We start from the raw sequence: 20,076 nt of genomic DNA on the forward strand, positions 1-20,076 counted from the left end.
ACCGTTCCGGGCTCGGCCGCCAGCGTGCAAATTATACCGCAGATCCTCATCTTCTCCTCTTCCGCTTCGTCTTTCCTTGTAACCAGAAGAAAAGAACCTCAATCAACGAAACGACGAATCAATCATGCCTAACGAGAGCTCCGGAAGCAGATTGAAGAACTGGCTAAAACCGAAAAAGTCGCGCCAGACGCTGCGAAAGCGAGGCGGCCCTCCGGCCTCGCTCACCTCCGCTAGTAGCACCACTCTGGCCGCCAGCATTCAAACAGGCCGATACTCCTACGAGAAATTCTACGAGAACAGCATCCCCGACGTGCCGGCTATACCCTCCAACCTCGCGCCCCTGCAAGCGCACCGCGAGAAATACAAACACCTGAATGCCCGGCTCGACACGCAGCTGGGCGAGAATCTAGATTATACCACCATCTTGCACTCGCTGAGTCTACAAGAGCACTACGATTCGGACGAGGCCTGGCAGAAGGAAAACCTGAACCGACCCCCCGGCGAACCAGCCATTGCGAGCCTGGCTGCAGAGTTATGGATATATATTGCGAGCTTCCTCGATCCGAAGTCAACCGCCTGCCTGGCGCTCGCGAGCAAGACGCTCTATGCCCGGCTGGCTGCACACCACCCACTGGCCGCGCTCAATATGCCTGAGAATTACGAATACAAGCTTGATTTCCTCGCCATGCTGGATCGCTTCTTCCCCTACCACCTACTCTGCATCCCCTGCGCCCAGTACCATCGCCGAACACAGATCGGCCATGAAAAACTACAGCCAACCTCCAAACTGAACCCGCTTTTCAGATGCCCCAATGAGCGCAACAACCTGAACCCACCACCACGCCATAGAATCGCGCAGGGCCGCACTCTGCCCTTCACCTTCGTGCAACTGGCGACTCGCGCACGCCGGTTCGAGGTCCCCTTCTACGGCGTCACGACAGAGTCACTTGCTCGGCGATGGAAGAAGGACGACTGGACGTTATCGACCCGCTACCACATCCATGAAGGCAGACTGCTGATGCGGGTCGTCAGTCAATGCTTTGCAACACCGGGGCTAACACCCAGCGGGAAACGGCTTTTGTTGTACTCGCGCGAAGACTACTGGCCATTCTTCTCTGCGTGCCCCCACTGGCGCGACGGCGAATTGATGAACGTCTGCAAATGCGCTCTCGACCATCTGCCCGTCCCGCGCAACACGGCCGGATTGCAAGGCATAGAGCACAAGTTCCGCGACCGGATACATGGGCGCATCTACGATCCGCACGCGCGGCCGAGCCAGTGTGCGAATTGCCAGCCACTACGCCGCTGTCCGCGATGCCCAACCGAGTATCTGGTGGAAGTCAAACTGGCCGAAGACCAATCCAACAACCCCAATGCGAACCTGCTTAACAACACCCTCACCCCAAACAGCATCAGCACCATCCACAACGAATCGCTCAAGAAGCGGCAGGCAGCGCTCAACAGCAAATTCAGACACGCTATTGTGGTCACGCGCTGGAGCGACTTGGGCGATGGGAAGAATCCATTCCCACCGCAGACAGCCACCTCGTCCTTGGAATGGGCTGCCTGCAACGGCGGGACGGAAAACTACGATTCTTTCAAACACCTCGGCCGACGCGGGATATCAGGGATTTTCGAGTCTGCTTTTACGCATGACACGATTCCGGGGAGGAGGATTGTGTCGATGAATCCGGAGATGAAGACCGGTGGAGAGGAACGGGACGATTGGTACTAAGCTGGTTAGTTGACTGGCTAAAATGTAGACGAAGGGCTAATATGTTTTGATTGTGGAATGGGCGTTTTGGTATAGGAAAGGTACCCTAATATTGGTCTAGTTATGCGAATTGAATTATAATATGGTTATATTAATGTTAATTAGATACAATTGCTATCAATTAGTTTACGAATAATGAAGCAATTCTCAAACTTGTCATTTGCAGCAAATCCATAGCCTACACAACACGCAAATAATAGCAGACACATGCGAAGATTAAAACGCAGAATAATGATTGAAGAACGCCACGGGCATGGGGACCCAGTTAAAGGTAGAGATAAGTTGATAGGCGGTTCATCAAGTTTAGCGCACGTAATTAGGAGAATTGGATTCGAAATCATAATGTGGATGGGTGATGTGACTTTTCTTTTTCACTCTTTTAGATGTGCTTTTCGCTGAATGACTCCTGGTCACTGGCGTCAAGAATGTCATATTCTTCATCGGTCAAAAATCCGTCGTCGTCCGACTCGACGTCTTCCAAGGTCAGACTCTCCACATCCTCGAGGATGCCCTGCTCGTCCGTATTCGAAACTGGTGCAGTGAATGCCGGAGTAGAGGAGTGCGAGAGAGCCTGGTGAATGCTAGACACAGGAGACTCCTTTTCAAGCTTGGGGAAGACCATGTTGCTACCAGCCAAAGGAGTCTCACTCTCCTTGGGCTCGTCAACAACCTTGATGTCACACCATAGTTTATGACCGAAAGGGGTTCCATTGGGCAACTTCAATCGCCAATAGGAGATGGATGTCCCCAAACGCCGAGGACTCTTGAGCGTGACCGAGAAGTTGGCCGAGTCAGATGGCGCAATTGGATGGGTCGTTTCGTTGCTTGACATGGCCTCAGCAAGAGCAACAGCGCTGGAAGGATGCTCAGTGTTGACATTGAACATTGCGTCGCCGCCAACGAAGCGCACGCTAGTGCCCACTGGCCATGTCGACGGTCCGGGATTGTAAAGTGTCCATGTCTGTTCAAAAACATGCGACGAAGCCATGCTAGTTCCATCGGGAATGGTGTCCCGCATGAAGTAGGCGCTATAGTCACCAGCGAGATTGGCTTTTGACGATGTGGGTGCAGTCTCAATGACAGGTGTCGCGGGGGTTTCATCGGCTTGCGGTGCATCCTCCTTGGCCTCCTCATGCATTTCCTCGTGAACTTCTTCCTGAGCCTCCTCAGTCTCCACCTTTTCTACAACCGATGGTGCTTCAACGACTGTGGAAATGCTGTTGGAGGTTGCGGCATCCACAAAGCTAGGCGGAACTGGAGGAGAACGGTCGCCCATGAGGATTGACTGGCCACCAAGGCCATCACCGCCCATGGTGCTAACACTAACGTTACGCACGGGAGTACGGAGCTTGATCAAGGGGTGCGTGCGATTGTGAGTAGAGTTTGGCAGAGCTTCACATGCTGCACAAAAGTCGGTGTCATGACAGATGGCGCACTTATATCGCACACCAGTAATGTAGGTAACCGACGACTTGTTTCGGCACAAGGGTCCGTCACAGTAAATACCATAGTGGACCTCTTGGTCGTATGAAGGTTCGGAAATGGACTCATAGATGGGAACAAACCGATGCTGGGGGTGAGAGTGTTCCGCAGTCTTCATACACGACCAGCAGTAGTCCCAGTCCGGACAGGTCATGCACTTGTGTCGAACACCCACAATACGCTGTGGCAGCGGTTAGTTAAAATGCGGACATGAATAAAAAGGAGCCTGTACTCGCCTTTTCACACCCATCGCAGATCGCGGCGTGGTGGTAGTGCCGACCAGGGCGGCAACGAGAAAGCACCAAGTTCTTCAAGCAGAACTGGTAGTCTTGAATAATTGAAAATTCATGGCCAGGATGGTGGCCATGGTTATCTTTCAAGAGGCATGTCACGCACAAATCGTAGTCGTCACAATCATTGCAACTTACCATCGTGGTCTCCGAGAACTCTGTTTCGAACAACCATTAGTGAACTACATTCAGCGGAGAGAGAGAGAGAGATGACTCACGACGGAAACATGCGTTGCATGTACGTTCATTTGCTGCGAGTTTTTCTTGCACTGGTTCCTCGACGACATTCTTTGTGTTCTCTACGACGGTTTCCTTGTCCTCTATCTTTGGCTCTTCTGCGGGAGCCGTGTTGTCTGTCGGAACAGCAGATGGTGAAGAACGGAGACGCTTGGGCGCGATAGTCTCGGTGGTGCTGTTGATTATGACTCCATTCTGAACCAAACGTTTGAGCAACCAGTGGTCCTCGCCGGGGCAGGAAACACCAGCATCAACGCAAGCAGAACACAGATCGTAGTCACCCCCGTCACAAATACTGCAATGGTAGTGTTCTCCGAGAATACTACCACCGCAGTTGTTGCAGTCGATGCAGTACATGCTGCTGGGGTGGTTGCTGTTAGGGAATCTAAAAGGGTAAGCACGCTGCTTCTCCTCGAGCATCGACTGCGAAAGAAGTGGTGACGTCATGGTCTGAGTAGACTGAGAATCGATATTTGTAGAGACGCGAGAAACGAGATCGTCGTTGGAGACGGTGTTGGTGGGTGAGGCGGAGGAGCTCAAGACGGTCTCCAGATAGCGGTAAGGCTGGTGAGACGGCTCCTGGGATTGAGAATTATCGGAGACAGCTGGGAGTGTCTGGGATGTGGTTGTAGCCTTGATGCGAAGCTTGAGCTTGGCCTTAGCAGCACGGTATAGTTGTTTGTAGACAGCAGGATTCTCGCTGTCCAGGAGAATATAGTTGGCAAAGCTGTCCGAGTAGCGCTCAAGCACTAGAGTTTCAGTCGGGGGGACGGAGAGGAATTGGCGGATCTGGCCGATACAGTTAGCAAGGAGGGAAGAAGGACTCTTCTTGCTATGATAGGGAAAGGAGCGGTATGGTCAGGCAGAACTAAAGGAACGAAACAATCAAAGATAGTTGGCGCTAGTAGATGAAGCAAAGCAGCGCTGATAACAGGGGGGGGTGGGTACGGCAGCCGAGATAGGCGAAAACGGGGACAAAAGCGAAGTCGCCATGGACGAAAGCGGTAACGCGGGCTGCAGTCCGGTCACGTGAACAGACAGTGTATTACGTAGAACGTACCTTCTGGGGGAACACGCGCGCGCCCAGGTCGCGGAGAGGCATCTTCAGGCGGCGGTTGAGCGAGCCATTCTGGAGAATCTTGATGGTGATGAGGGTGTCTGGGCCCACGGGCGGTGCTGGCGGAGCAGCAACCGCAGCCATGGCGGGCATGATGGACGGCGGAACCAGGTCACTCATCTGGAGCGTTATATCGATCGATCAAACAGGGAGGGAGCTCAGCACGCGTGGACTAGAAGCTATGCTGGCGCGGAACTGTGGAGGAGTGATGGATCTGATGGAGAGAGGGATGATACTGAAGGCGAAGAGATGTGAAGGGTGAGGAGAAAATAACAGAGAAGAAGGGGAGAGAGCTCAGGCAGGCAGTTAGTTATACCAAGTAAGGCGCAGGTTGGCTGAGAGGGGTAAGGTAAGTTACCAAGCAAAACCATCCGGCTGGGCGAACAATACGGCGCACGGGGTCATGCACGTATTTTACGCGGTCGTTACGCATTATTACCACAATCCCGGTCAAGGCGGGGAAAGCTCGGCGCCAATCACAGCCGCCGCCGTGGGTGGGGCTGGCTACGTATGGCTGCATGACGGCGTATGACCTCGACTTGTAATCGTATCCATGTGTACGGACTACGGAGTGTCTGTCTGTCTGTCTGTCTGTCTGTATGATATGTATAGCACCAGCTGCTATACCGATCCGTGAAAACAAGGAATGACATATGATATAATCTGGAGTACTTGGGGCTAGCATGGGTGGTGGCCCCTATTTGGTATTCACTAGTCTGCCTCACCGACTCGCCTGCTGTCAATGACTTTGGCTTTCTCGTTACGCAGTACATATGCACTGATGCAGTGTATAAAACTGGCTGGTATATTTTATGTCGGTACAATTGAATTTCAAAGAACAGCAACAACAACAACAACAAGAAGTCTGTCAGCAACTTACAGCGTACGGACTCCGGAGTCCTCCGTCGTACCACAAGTCTCGTGACGATCGCACTGCGCCGCATCCTAGTCAATTCACATTATGAACTTTACGTTAGCTGAGCGGGATTAAAATCCTCGCCATAGAATTTCATCGCAACTGTCCACTGATAGGCTACTCCTATAATCTCTGGATCTACCCTCCGAGCAACCAGTACCAACGCTGAAGATTCAGAGTTATGCCCGTTGTCGATCAGTTACAAAAAATAGCGACCATAACGACATAGTACATGCCTAGGTACTACGTAGTGATCCGTGCTGTCTGGCAATGGCCACTCCGTACCTAGCGTGCGAGCTATACAAATTACCCAGTGACACAAACTCTCCCACGTCGAGTCTAGACTGGACAGATTAAGCTCGGTGGGATAAAAATGTTAGTAGAAGTACAAATGTAAGAATGTTAGAACTGCGATGCAATGATAATGACGTCAGTTTACTCGGGGATGCTTATTCCTACTCTATATATGCTGTGAATATCGCTTCATAACCTGAAACATCATGCAAATAGACGGAACAAAGGCTTTCTTTGCCTGGATATGTAGTTAACATAAACCACGGAGCCTGATCGCCACATCGTTGGCGATCACAGTGGCGCGGCCTGCATATACGATTACGGAGCAGACAGTTGGATTTCAAATTTCTATTTGGTATGGACGCAGTAGGACGTATACGGCACGTACCCGGAATAGCAGAAGCCAAGTAGACATTAGCATGCACATCTTCATATTCAGTTATGAACCCCTATTGAATAGTGTATTGAACCCTGCTAATCCTTCTGTAGACCAATTACCCTGTAGTCAGGCCTATGTGGATACCGCCGCCTACGTACTGCGACATGCTACGTGACTTTAGCAACTGCGTACGGAGTAGTTAGCTACTGGCTTGGTTGGGCAGATGGGCGATGCATTGCATATGCCACACACAGCCTGGTAGTACGCAGTCGACGAGTCCAGATATGCACAATTTACGTACGTGGATCGATCACCTGAAGAAAAACAACAAGTCTGATTGATTTAAACTACTGTACTATGTAATAGTCGCCGAACGCCACATATACCCGGATATTCGTTCCCGTTGTTTTGTCTTTTCGTAACCTGGTTACTACGTGTTGCCTCGCTAATTGAATTAATCATGATATTTTATTTTTTCTTTTCATGCATGAATGCATTGTATGCCGTTCCCGAGTAATCCGACGATCCGCGCCGAGGGCAAATTGATTGGCACGCATCGCCGGACGATGTCGAGACTCGTTGCCGATGCCGACTCCCCCGTGGTCAAGTAAACCGAACATTTTTCTAACTGGCGATTAACTACCTAATTTGGGACAAAACACGGATGATGCATTGCATTGCATTTATGACACGTACGTAAGCTGACGATATTCGTAAGGAGGAGGCAAGCGTCTAGAGTAAAAAGGATTGGTTGTGAATCCGAATATAAAATTGAAAAAGAAAACAAAAAAGAAAAAAAAAAAAAGGTTAAAAAATAGAATAGTAAAAGATGCGAGGGAAATATAAAGGAAAGAAAATATGATATAATATATAGAAAAATAAGGAAAGATCCCGAATAGAATAGAAAACAGGAGGAGAACAAGAAGAATCGATCACACTAGGGCTAGCTATGCTGACGGAATCAAAATCAACTAACAATACTGTCGACTGATTATGATGATGGAAGAAGAGGAGGCGAGTCGCTCATCATGACAAAGAAAGATAGAGTACAGGAAAAAGTAAACAAGTGAAACACATTGGAGGAAGAGTAGGTGAAAGTAACATCTAAGATGGCAGACAGATGGACAACAGACAACAACAACAACAACAACAACATACAAACAACGCTATGAGATTCGTAACAGATAAGACAGTCACTAAAGAGAAAAGCACTTTTGAATCAAACACTAAATAAATTGTCATCACTGAGTCGTGTAATAGACAGGCCCTGAAGACTGTGGATAATAATACGTCGTACTTGGCGGCGTCATCATGCCCCCCATTCCGACTACCCCCCCACTCCCATGATACGGCGCATTGGGAGGGTGGTACAACTCTTGCGCATCATAGAAATAGACTGTGCCATTGGCTTCGTGGGCCACCGTATGGGCTTGCTCGCCCCCAGACGTGTGTGGAGGAGCAGCTGGCGGCGGAGGCGGAGGCGGAGCGTGGAAAACGTATGGTTGGGCCCCTGAAGGAGGACCAGGAGGAGGCGGAGGAGGGACAAAGGTAGCAGCGGGCGGTGTGTAATGCGGATATTCGCCAGCATAGTATACGGCGGCCGCTGGAGGATAGCCACCGGCAAAGTATGCCGGCTGAGCAGGAACTCCGTAGGGCTGGAAAGGCGGCGCATGGATGGCACGTTCGGGGATATGCGAAAGAGGCGTGCTCGACGGTTGACTGGGGTGGGACGGATGGCGTCCGTGCATATATGCTCCATCTGCTCCATAGCCTGGAGCTGCCACCATGCCGAGAACTTGCTGGTGGAACGGCTGTTCAAGTTGTGGTTGGGGCAGGTTGAAATTGAAGCTTGCAGGACTCTCGATATCAGCCACAGACACCGTTTTCTGCGGTCGAGGCTGGTGCATAGTGATCGGCCCCCGGCTTTCCCGGTATGCTGTGTTGAGCGGTAAGACAGGAAGCGGTGGAACGCCTGTTACAACCGCACCAGTGATGGGAGGTCCAGGTGGGCGCACGACCGGTGGAAGACGAACAATCGGCTTCTTATCGCCAGTCACAATGGTCTGTCTTGATAGCACCGAGCCTGCCGGTGAATGCATACCTTCTCGGACCGACGACCTGCGGCTCATAGATAAGCTGGGCGAGTAAGTTGAACCTGGATAAAGGCTGGGTCTTCGGCCACTATAGTATCCTCCGCCACGTCCACGTCCTCGGTAAGATTGTTGGTTTGGTCGTAGTGCACGGGGTATGAAGATGAATGAGCGCTCTGGTGCAGGTAGAACGTATTTAGGTGCTGCACCTGGCAATGAGATCCGCACAGGCTTGTCCCGTCGCAACGGAGGGCGGTGTTGTGGTAAGCGAGTATGCTGGCGCTTGCGAACTGCAGCGAACGACACTGGGGTTTCCATGCCTGGGAGAAACACCCGAACAGGCACATTTCCAATTATCAACGTTGTGGAAAATGAGCGATTTGGCGGTGAAGATCGAGGAGCAAGAGACACAGCGGCTGACCCATTTGTGAACCTCGCATTGTTGTTGTTGTTGTTATAATGAGAATAGGAAGGAGGTGTAAAGGCCTGTCCATTATCGCGGACAACCGTCTCATGTAGATCGTGCGTCCATTGTCCATCACTAGCATCGGGCTTTTGGCGTCTATTTAAGAGGTTATCAAAAGACCGCACACGCCATAAGGTGGAATATACGGATGAACTCACCGTCCGACGTTCCCATCCACAATCAGTCCATACGGCCGCGACTTGGACCTGTTGACATGGGACCGATGCCCATTTGCTGACACATCCGTAGACCTCTTGTCGTGCAAGAAAAATCCTCCCCGCGTCGGAACAAAAGCAGGATCATCATCCCTGGCTCGGATGTATTCCTCATGCTCTCGTCGTTTTCGTTCAGCAAACGTCTCCCGCCTCGATTCAGCCGGCGGTGCGGATGGCGCCCTCCCAATCTTGTCTTCTGGTTTATTCAACTGATCGAACTGTATCTCTTCTGTCACCTCTCCTGCCGACTCGGACACTCTTAGCCCGTTCATCATCGCTTCTGTGTCGGACACTGTCGCCGTCAGTGTCGGCTTGAGCGGAACGCTCAACTTCTCCTGCTCTCCATGACCATCCGCACGCTTGTGTCCGTTCCTCCTATCGACTGCGTCATCATCTTCACTGAGATCACTGCCCTCGCCGTCGGCATCATCATCATCGCCCAGATGGCTCGGTAACGAGCCCTCACTCATCGAGTCATCCTCAAAATCTCCTGCTGTAGAGCCCTCATCCTCACCATCATCTTCTCTCCTTCGCCGACTGGCTCCAATTTTATGTCTCTGATGCCGAGCGGGAGCCATTTGATGAAAGGGAACAGTAAAAGCCACCGAATCGCGGGCCTGCGGTTTGCACCGTAGCGGCTCGGCTACCGAACGGAGGACGCGTGGGAACGATGCGTCGCTAGAGAGACGTATCTTCAGTGCATTCCAACCCGAGAGAGATGGAAGAAAGGATCCCGGTGTCACCGGTTGACGGCTGTCGAAAGACTGATCGGGGAGAGTTAATCAGCGGGGAAGATGGCGGAAACTTGTTTTGGCCTGGGGCCGCTACGGACGAGCGGTGGTTTTGGGGCGTAGGCGGAAGGAACAGTGCTAAGTCCCGTCGTAGGTAGAAATAAGGACAGTCGAAGAGGCAAGGAGCAAAGGATGTGAGGAAATCGGGGGCGATGGCGGGGAAGGGAAGGGATAGTGTTGTTTCTTTTGTTGGATGGCGTTGTTTGTTTCAAGCAGAGTCTGTCAAAACTAGGCGCTGAGCCATGACATCTGAGAGATGGCAGCCGATCCCGATTGGGCCTAGCGCGCGCGTCTCCAAGGCGCCTCTTGTGGGCGATCCTTTAGGTTAATTCTCCGCGCTTGTTTTCTAATTATCCTACGGCTCTAAGCTTCCAGAATAAAAACATGTAGACGGGATATATGGAATGTAGCATAGTACGTATATACAATTTGCAATTCTCTAGTCAAACGTAACTTTCTGCCCCTGCGCTTCGACAATCGCTCCAGTCAGTCTCTGCACGGTATCCTGCGAATAGCGCGACTGCGTCTCTTTCCTGGGGCGGCGATTATTCGAGCCTCCATTTTCATCTTCAGAACGTGCTTTGCTGTCCTTGCCAAAGCGCTTCTTGTAGCGCGTTGCAGAATCCTCGGCAAACTCCATTCTCAATTGGCGACCGAGCAGCCGGTTTACCCAGATCTTTTTCGTCTTGGGTTTCTTCCTATCCGCGCTTTTCTTCTTTATACTCTTCTTCATCTTCTTCTTCTGCTTTCGCTTCTCGTCGTTGTCCGATTGGTCATCGTCTGAGGAGGAGGACTCGTCGCTTTCATCTGCTTCTTCCTCATCTTCATCCTCGTCTTCTTCGACCTTGATAAACCCATTCACGGCATGCTGGGCTGACTCGACGGTCTCAAACTCGACCCACCCGTAGCCCTTACATTTCCCCGAGTCCTCAAATGTTGCCAGATGCACGTTGGTAATGGTGCCACAAGGCGAGTAATGTTCCTGCACCGCTTCCTTGGTAGCATCGAATCCCAGATTCCCAACAAAGATCCGTCGAGATGGCGGGTGACTGCTTGACGCGCTATTACCAGGCTTAGATGAACCCGCTTGCTGGTCCTTTTCCGGTCGACCCTCAAAGCTTTGGGCGCCTTTGATAAGCACACGGCGGCCGGCAATGAAATTCTCGCTCAACGCTATGGCTTCGTCCATGGCATTTTTGTTGGCAAAATCGACGTATGCAAATCCCTTATTTTGGACCATGCCATTCGCTCTAGAAGGCCCCTGTGGAAGGTGAATTCGCGTGATTGTTGCATCGGTGAAAGTACAGCCGCTCGTGAAGAACTTGCGTACGTCTTCTTTCGTTGTGTTAAAGGGGAGGTTGCCTATCCAAACACCATACTCCGAGCGTTTTGTCGACTCCGCCTTGGGTGTTTCACTCTTCACCGCGGTTGTCTCAGGGTCGACGCCCTTCTTTTTAGCCTTACGGAGCGCCTTCTTCGAGGGAGGTTCGGGGGCAGCGACGTCAATTTCGATCTCGGGAGCATCTTGAAGTTTTCGTTTTTTGTTAATAGTGGGGTCCTCTTCTTCCTTAAGGCCCGGCATTTTGCATGCGATTGAATAATAATGGTGAGAAAGATGTAGCAAGTGCTTTTTGCTTGTTGGGATTTTTTTTTTCCCTCAGAGCAAAAAGAAACGGATTAGTCTTAAGCGGGCTCCGCACTGGCCCACCTTGGCTGGCTCTTTCCTGGAGGGCCGGAGCAAGGACTAAGGATGGGTCTTGCCGCCTGCGATACACGGCAAAAGCGCGACCTCCGCTTGATGCGTGACTTACCACCTCTCCTCGGACGTTCTTCTTTCTAGTCCTAGCACACATTCGCAAGGAAACTGCAGCATTGTGATTACTCTACGGTCGCACAAGCATGCCTTCAGATCAGGAAGAAACGCAGTCCACGGCGGGCGACCTGCCTGATGCGCCAGCTCCTGCCAGCAAAGTCCCTTGTCATTCATTCAAGTATGTTCACGGGCAATTCCATCCGCAGGAACTTTTAATCTTATCAGAGTTTCTACAGGAAAAAATTTGCCAAGCTCAAGGTCAAGTTTGAGTTGGAAATGCGTGAGAGCGAGGCGCTCATAAAGGAGCAGCTTCGGTTAGAGGATGTTTCTCAGAGATTACAAGAGACTAATGAGTTGAGGAACCCCAAATCTATATTCTCTTGAAGAGATTCCTAATGGCAGAATCAACTGACCTGAATAGTCAACTTCTCGAAGTACTTATGGAATTTAACGAGAGTCTTTATATCCCGCCTAATCTGCGTTACGACCTAACTTTGCCCGGGGAAACACCACTCACTCTAACGTCGGAAGACGAGGACATCCCTCCGTCTACCTATACCACGACTGCGGCCAAGTCCGCTTTGAAAGAGGCACAGGCAGAGCTGAATTCTGGCCAGATCACACCTGATACCTATCGTCGTCTAGAAAAAGGAGTGAAACGCAGCACGGCTTTTCGACCGGCTATCCAATATTCATCTCTGCGACAGATTGCACAACCCGGCTGGTCGCTGTCACTTGATGGTCAAGATGAGGATCCTTCATTGTTACTCAATATCAATTATTTGACTCCAGATCATGAGCATGAATACTTATTAGCAATCGATGCGAAATTGGGCGATTCGAGTGCGGACAAGCAGCTGAAACAGCTGCCCGAGAAGCCAACGATTAGTGATCGCGAGCGAGAGGCGAACCTACAGAATCCCAACTCGGTGTATAACTGGCTGCGTCGCAATACTCCGCAGGTTTTTCTACAGGATAATGAAAACGCGTCTGAGAAGGGGACCGGCCAGCGTCCTGCCAACGCGCGCTCGTCAAAACGGGCTTCCCTGGCTCGCCCACCGGCCAAGGAAGAAGATATGTACGATGAGGACGGCATTGCTCTTGAAGTACCTGCACCATCAGCCTCCAAGGGCAAACGCAAGCGTGAAGAAGACACGGGATACCGCCCCAAGGGAGGCCGCGCAAGCACCAGTCGTAAGAAAAAGGAGACCGATGGCAACTACTCGGGTCGTCGTTCATCGAAGCGCTCTTCTGGAGTGGGTGCTTGATGTCTTATCATGCATGTCATAATTAGTGGTGTTTGGTTTTACCACCATTGCCTGTACAACAATGCATCTTTTCTCGCCACCAGCACCACCACGACGACGCATTCTATCTCACTGATGTACATTGATTTCGACTACACTAAAATGCCCACTTTCACGCGCATATACCACACAATTACACAATTTTTAATGATCGGCATTGCAATGGGGATATCCAAAGGGATTTGCGGTTTCTGGACTAGGATCAAAATGCAGTTCAATTGATTTTGGGGGCGTTTGTTTTGTAATTTCTCTCTTTGTCTGTACTGTGATGTATGCATATTTTCTTTTCTTTCTTTCTTTTTTTTTTTTTCTTTTGTTGCTTATACTGCTTGCTATCGGAATTCGCAATGTCGGTTTATGTTCGAGTTATAGATTTGCGTTCGTGTTGCTCGCACGTATTGAATTTTACATTTTTTTTCTTTCTTGCGCTCCCATACAGAAAAGTTAAACCCAAACTATTGAAAAACGCAAGATTCGAGAACTAGCCGAATGATGGCATAGAAGTAGAACGTTGTGTTAGTTAACTAGTTATACGGCGTAGTTAGTCATGCATGGTCATCTATCGGGGGTGATACAGGGTGAATTAAGTACGCCACATCGCTGCAGGATTCTTCATGTAGGCATGTATAATATAGTTATATTGTAAGACCAGTCGGAGACTGTATACATCAAACGATCGGCTGGGTTGGCGTTGTATGTGTCATCTTGATTCATTCAGCATCTATACCGGTGGCAGAAGATTGACCGATCACTTTTTTCGACTTTGAACCTTGTGCACCGAACGGATTGCGATCAGTCGATAGTCCAGTACTATATGGAGGAAATCGGAGCGTCGACCCTTACGAGTCATGGCCCAGTCCGAGATATGCGAAGGCAGCTGGTTGGCTGTTCCCCTGAATGGGTTGGAGCCTTGCTGCCTTGGAGTGAAGGCGTGACAACGTGGCTAGCCCCTTCCCTTGACATCCGCAAACTAACTAACTATCGGACTAGCATCTGAACCAACTCCACCATTTCGTCTCTTAACTTGCCCTCGATTGAATTATTTCCTCCCTCCCTCCCTCTCTGCTGTGCTGTGCTGTGCTGTCTTTCTGTCTGTCCAGATCGACTCACTCCAGCTCAATTGAATCGCAACACGCAATTGATGCACCCCCGTTGTCAACGCAGCTGGACGCCGAGGACAGCTGGGCGTCTGACTGATCTGCCACTGGCCGCGGCGATAACATTATACTAGTCACAATAATAGCTACGGTCTGACCAGAATAGTGCCCGGCTGATCGCTCAATCCGGACAATTCTCTTACTACGATGAACTGCCGTCAACCTCAGTCTTTCTGACTCGACGACAACCACCGGAAGCTTCGAATACGCACGATCCGAAAGTGTGACACTATCCCTTACGTTGACTTCTCGAACGCAACAGCAGGGAAACCGCTTACCAGCTAGTCGCTATGGGCCTGGACGACTTCCCTCGACCGCCAACCCATCGTGGGGGACTCTCGAGACCAGACAGCTCCAGCCAATTCCAGCCTCAGCGCCACGACCGAAGTTACTCTCCGCCCTCGACACCACCATCCGGGGACAGAAAGAAGCCGTGGTCCCAGCCCCGGGCACTGAATACCGGTTTAACCTACCCGGGGACTTTTCTCGACCATAGTACGCCGGTCGAGCATCCTGGTCGTGTGAGCGAATCTGGAGATGAACAGGATCCGCACGATCTGGCTCTGTCGCCAAAACACATTACAAGGACCTCGGTGGTGGACAATATGCTTCTCTCTCTAGATCAGTTTACGCCAGGATCCCCATTGTTTAGCGATACTCGTTTCTTCAGCAACTCGCCGGAACCCGATCCCTACGCTTATTCCAACAACCTCAATAACCATCGATTCTCTCCGTCCCAACATGCACGCTTCAGAAGTCGCACATTGTCCTCATCCATATCCTCCGATATTGGTCCAGTTTCCTATAGCGATGATCCCCTTGAGTATTCTCATATTCCTCGTTCTAGCGGCCGCAGAAGCAATGGGAGCTCCTCGCTTCAGCCCTCACAGCAGCGTTATGACACTGCCCGTAGTAGAGAAAGCGTTGGCTCTGCTTACTTGACCAGGAATTACGACGTCGAAGAGGAAACAACGTCACCCCATGTCCGATCGAGGTATTCGGTTCGTCAAGGAAGCAAAGATAGCACAAACAGTGCCGACTATGATGACCCTGCCTTTGATGAGCCCTATATATTAAATAACCATAGACGTTCCATGAGTTTGGATTATGGCTCCAGGCCTGCGTTTCTAGCAAACACGTTGCATAGTTCAGAGTTGATTCTGGATGATTTGGAAGCAGCACCTACTCCCACTGTTCCTCCTGGTCCGAGACGGGATCTCTCTGGTGGACTTCCCGGCAGCCTTTCTCAGCCGCGAACTCCAGCCTTATCTCGCAGAAACAGCAACAGATCAGCCAGGAGTACATTGACGCGCAAGGGGCGCACGGAAACACTGGGAACATCGACTATAAAATACAACGTCGATACACCCCGACCTCCTCTTCCTTCCTCGTTTATCGATCCTTCTGCCCCAAGTCCTACCATTTCGTACCAAAAACCTATACTTCCCCAGGCAGATTCGGTCCCAGCCAAGGAGAAACACGGCTTTTTCAGACGGGTTTTTGGGTCTTCCAAAATTTCTTCGGAACAGTCAACTCCTGAAAATACCAAAGTGTCGACACCGAAGTCGGATAATACCACAACTCCGAGTCAGCCTCGCCAGGAATATGCCCATCCCGTAGTAGCTAAAAAGGCGTCCTCCTTCTTCCGCAGACGAAAGAAGTCTATTCCTGATAATATACCGCCACCGTTAAATCTAACACCCAATGCCTCAAAGGCTTTGGATATGCACGCAGAGCCGAGTCCCGCGAGCAGTCTTCGACAAACTATGGATCCTTACCTGTCGCATACAACTCCTTCATTTCAAAAAGTCATGAAAGACTACCCAGAAGATGCTTCAACGCATATCCGAGAGCACGATCCTAGAGTACACCTAGGTCCCAGCCAATCTTTGCTGGACGATAGCACACCTCGCCCAGCTGGGCGGCAGACTCGAACCGCTGATAACCAAAACCAGACTACATCGACGAATAAGTATGGTCTCCATTTCCAGATCATATCCAGAAATCACACTAACGAACTTACCATTAATAGGCATGTCAATGAAAATGCGAGCAGCAGCAACAAAAGTGCGTACAGGCCTCAGACAAGCCCACTCGCGCCTCGTTATAATCTGTTCACGGCAAATTCCCAATCTTCTGTGCCGGAAAAGAACTTGCATATTAATACTTCGAGCAACAATCTTCTTCCGCCTTTGGAAGTCCCGAGCAGCAGTTTTATGTATTCTGAGCCTTCCCCTAACCTTGTTCAGAGATCTCTGAAACATGAGCCTTCTACCGGATCAAATCTATCCACTTCAGACGCTTCTCAATATCACACTGCTTCGAATTCCCCCATGATAGAGACTCCAGTTCTCTTGACAAAGTCAACGCAGGCCAATCAAGAGGAATCCGAAATTGTCTCAGCGGAGACAGTAGACGACGTCCCCACCACTGCAGACAGGGAGAAAGCACGCAAGTTATTTGACAACCCAGAAGAAGTCGTTGGAAATGAGGCCACGGCGGCTTGGCTGGGAGACATTGATCGTGCAATGGTTCGAAAGGCCTACATGGATCTGTTCAATTGGACAAACATGGACATTCTAGCGGCTCTACGCAGTCTATGTACAAAGATGGCACTGAAAGGAGAGACGCAGCAAGTTGACCGTGTTTTGGATGCATTGTCTAGCCGGTGGTGTGAGTGCAACTCGAATCACGGATTCAAGGCTGTTGGTGAGTACCTTTGTCCCTCGATGTTTTTTTATTGGTGTCATGTGATAATTAACCTTCTTTCTCTATTCTAGACGTTGTTCACACCATTTGCTACTCGCTTCTTCTACTGAATACCGATTTACATTTGGCGGATATCGATCAAAAAATGACGAGAAACCAATTTGTGCGTAATACGTTGCCCACGGTGTATAGAGTAGCCTGCGATGCTGCACCAGATGGATTTGAAACTATTCGCCCGGGTGGGAAGTCACGCCCTCAGTTAAACACAGCTGCCAGGTCTCCAAGCATCCCTTCTGCCGATCTTACTCTACCTATTTCTGAAGGAGATTTAAAACCAAAGAGGAGCTCAGTCATCGTGGATGGTTCTAGTATTCACGGGCCACTAATCTCTACGCCGTTCCAGGGTACGATTAAAGCATGGGAGGCGCAGATTGAACTTGTTCTCAAAGACTTTTACAACTCTATTCAAAAGCAGCGTCTGCCTTTGTACAATGCACTCCCCGAGTCTGAAAGTCTTGCTCCTCCGACTACGGCAACGGGCAACATCCTGCGTCGCAGTCCCAGCGTACTTAGCAAAGCCGGATCAGATGTTATTCCACGAGGCCGATCTGCAGATTCTAGAATGACCACGGGTAGATGGTCGTCTAAACCACGATCGCGGGCTCGACTATACCCTGCGTCCAATATGGGCTCGAGTCGCACAAGTCTTGACGACCAATCATCAGTATGGAGTCCCTCGGCGTCGAGTACCTGGAGTAAGTACTCTCTCGGCAAAACGATGACTTCAATGTCAGTGGATTCTCTGGGGTCTGAATACCACCGAGGCGGGTACCAGCAGTCAATCGGGTTTGCGAATGCTCTCAGTCACGCCATCATTCGCGAGGACTCGGCAAACTCGGTTTCGAGTTTTGAGGATCCAGGCACTGCCAATCCAGTCCTAGAAGATGAGACCCTAGAACTCATGGGTGCTCCATGGGCCAAGGAAGGCAGTCTTAAACACAAGCAACATCTGGAAGCGGTCGACAAGAAGGCCAAAGATCGCAATTGGAACGAGTGCTTCGCTGTTATTCAACGCGGATGGCTACGGCTTTTCTCCTTCAATGCCACTACGAAATCGATGCGAATGAAATCTAAACAGCGTCAGTTAGGAGCAGGAGGCGGCGTTGTGGGAGGGGGTAATTGGATGGAAAATGCAGAAGAAGTCTGGAAGTTCCTTCTTCGTCAGACCATCGCAAGCGCATTGCCTCCACCGGGCTATTCCAAATCACGTCCTCATGTATGGGCGCTCAGCTTGCCAACAGGAGCCGTCCATCTCTTCCAAGTCGGTACGGCCGAAATTGTGCGCGAATTCGTCACTACGGCCAATTATTGGAGCGCTCGGCTTTCAAAGCAGCCTCTAGTAGGAGGGGTGAGCAATATGGAGTACGGCTGGAGTGATGCAATTATCAATGGCGCGCTGATTCATGGAGACTACCATCATCGGTCGCCGCCCCATTCATCTGGAGCCGCTTCTGCTCCTGCCGCTGCTCCACGACCAAGTTTCCAGAGTTCCATCCGCAGTTCTCTTGACCAACAAGGAGGTGTTCGTGCAAAACTTCCCGCCGATCGAGTACACCTCAGCGACTGGATGCCGCCTCAGCAGAGCATGAATGCCTCGAACCTAACGGAATCAGAGCAACTAAAAGCACTGCAGGATTACGTTAAAAACGTGGAGGACGACTTGCAGAAACACAACGAACTCCGCCCAGCAATGCTACTGGCTTTTTCGCCTCGGCACCCAAACGCAGCCAAGGCGATGGCAAATTGGGAGCGGAAATCTTCTTATTTGTTAAGGGAGATTGTCAAGTTTCGCACTTATATTGACTGCTTAGTTGCGGCCAATGCGCACAAGGAGAAGATTTATGCTTCGAGAGTGGAAGATAACAACGACAACGATACAGCTGAAGATGCTGTCGTATCTATTGAGTCAGCAGTTGATTCTGCTACTACTAAATGATCGATCGATTCATTCACCATGTACATATTTGTAATTTCTTTCTTCTGAGTGGCTTGTACTCCACCTTTTACCCCTTTTTCTTCTGTTACTCATACTTACCATCTCGGGAGTCAGTCTGATTTCTTCATGCGACTTACAACATAACGAATTTCTTTGGTCTCTTTTCTCTTCTGTCAAATTCTTTCATCGTCCTTCAATTTAAAAGTTGTCTTTGACATTAAATTTATGCTCCCTACGCATGCCTCTCATCTCAACGATGTCATTATTGCTATCACGCTTATGCTCATACTGTTCATTGCTTGAATGTACATAAAATATATTCGGAAATGAGACTATTTGTTCTTGTTATTGGACTATAGGTGAAGACTATCATAACCATGTTCATCCTGGCAATATCAATCTCCTCGCTTTACAATCTGACCTAAGAGACAGTAAAAAAAATTCCCGTCAGCTTATATGCGAATCAATTTCAAAAGTATCTGAATTCTGAAATAATAGAAACCAAGCTTATAGGCCCATTAACCAAAATATCAATCGAAGTCACATAACACGCCGTTGGTGAGGCAGCTCCCGGGCGATGCCTAGTCCGATGCCACACGGTTTGGGCCCGGTGAGTGTGCTTTACTCGTCATAAAAGAAAGGCTTGCGGAGGAAAAGTCGACTCCCTGACAATTATCTTTGAGGCTAAGCTGATTTACCTAGGTACACTTTCTTGTCGACGGCCGGTGGTGGAGGATGACGTGATGCGACCGATGTACAGGTTTTGGTTTTTTTTTTCTTAAAAAATGAATTAGATGGAATGCAGTAAGAGAGGATTTATATTATGAATTCAAAGATATTGTTTAATTATATAGTAAGAAGGGGAAATAAAGCATCCTCCTTGTCAGACAACAACTGACGAGAGGGTAAGGTGCCTCGACATGAGGACACCTTGGGTGATATCGTCGCATTTTCATTAGGTACATATCTTTTAGATTGCTTAATCAATCTCTGATTCTGACTAGTCAAAGGCCACAGGGTTAATTGTAACTCCTGATAGTCTG

At 50.0% G+C, this 20,076-nt stretch overlaps 6 protein-coding genes across 6 annotated transcripts; 3 read left to right on the forward strand and 3 right to left on the reverse strand.

Annotated features, from left to right (window-relative positions):
- Positions 1–124: 124 nt before the first annotated feature.
- UA08_02065 (hypothetical protein) lies at positions 125–1,735 on the forward strand (the record flags this gene model as incomplete). The annotated part of the gene is made up of 1 exon (XM_020261798.1): positions 125–1,735. One exon carries the CDS (start codon positions 125–127, stop codon positions 1,733–1,735), a length of 1,611 nt encoding a protein of 536 aa, XP_020123098.1.
- Positions 1,736–2,153: 418 nt separating this feature from the next.
- On the reverse strand, positions 2,154–4,993 carry UA08_02066 (hypothetical protein; the record flags this gene model as incomplete). Its single annotated transcript, XM_020261799.1, has 4 exons — positions 2,154–3,437; positions 3,685–3,704; positions 3,765–4,572; positions 4,844–4,993. 4 exons carry the CDS (start codon positions 4,991–4,993, stop codon positions 2,154–2,156), a joined length of 2,262 nt encoding a protein of 753 aa, XP_020123101.1.
- A 2,737-nt stretch (positions 4,994–7,730) lies between these two features.
- Positions 7,731–9,838, reverse strand: UA08_02067 (hypothetical protein; the record flags this gene model as incomplete). The annotated part of the gene is made up of 2 exons (XM_020261800.1): positions 7,731–9,141; positions 9,204–9,838. The coding sequence occupies 2 exons, from the start codon at positions 9,836–9,838 to the stop codon at positions 7,731–7,733; spliced, it is 2,046 nt and encodes a 681-aa protein (XP_020123100.1).
- Positions 9,839–10,490: 652 nt separating this feature from the next.
- UA08_02068 (hypothetical protein) lies at positions 10,491–11,633 on the reverse strand (the record flags this gene model as incomplete). The annotated part of the gene is made up of 1 exon (XM_020261801.1): positions 10,491–11,633. The coding sequence occupies one exon, from the start codon at positions 11,631–11,633 to the stop codon at positions 10,491–10,493; it is 1,143 nt and encodes a 380-aa protein (XP_020123103.1).
- Positions 11,634–11,950: 317 nt separating this feature from the next.
- On the forward strand, positions 11,951–13,132 carry UA08_02069 (hypothetical protein; the record flags this gene model as incomplete). The annotated part of the gene is made up of 3 exons (XM_020261803.1): positions 11,951–12,042; positions 12,101–12,178; positions 12,286–13,132. 3 exons carry the CDS (start codon positions 11,951–11,953, stop codon positions 13,130–13,132), a joined length of 1,017 nt encoding a protein of 338 aa, XP_020123102.1.
- A 1,486-nt stretch (positions 13,133–14,618) lies between these two features.
- Positions 14,619–19,033, forward strand: UA08_02070 (hypothetical protein; the record flags this gene model as incomplete). Its single annotated transcript, XM_020261804.1, has 3 exons — positions 14,619–16,300; positions 16,361–17,037; positions 17,109–19,033. 3 exons carry the CDS (start codon positions 14,619–14,621, stop codon positions 19,031–19,033), a joined length of 4,284 nt encoding a protein of 1,427 aa, XP_020123578.1.
- Between the last annotated feature and the right edge of the window lie 1,043 nt (positions 19,034–20,076).

Source organism: Talaromyces atroroseus, assembly GCF_001907595.1.
Source record: "Talaromyces atroroseus strain IBT 11181 chromosome Unknown scaffold_1, whole genome shotgun sequence".
Lineage (NCBI taxonomy): Eukaryota > Fungi > Ascomycota > Eurotiomycetes > Eurotiales > Trichocomaceae > Talaromyces > Talaromyces atroroseus.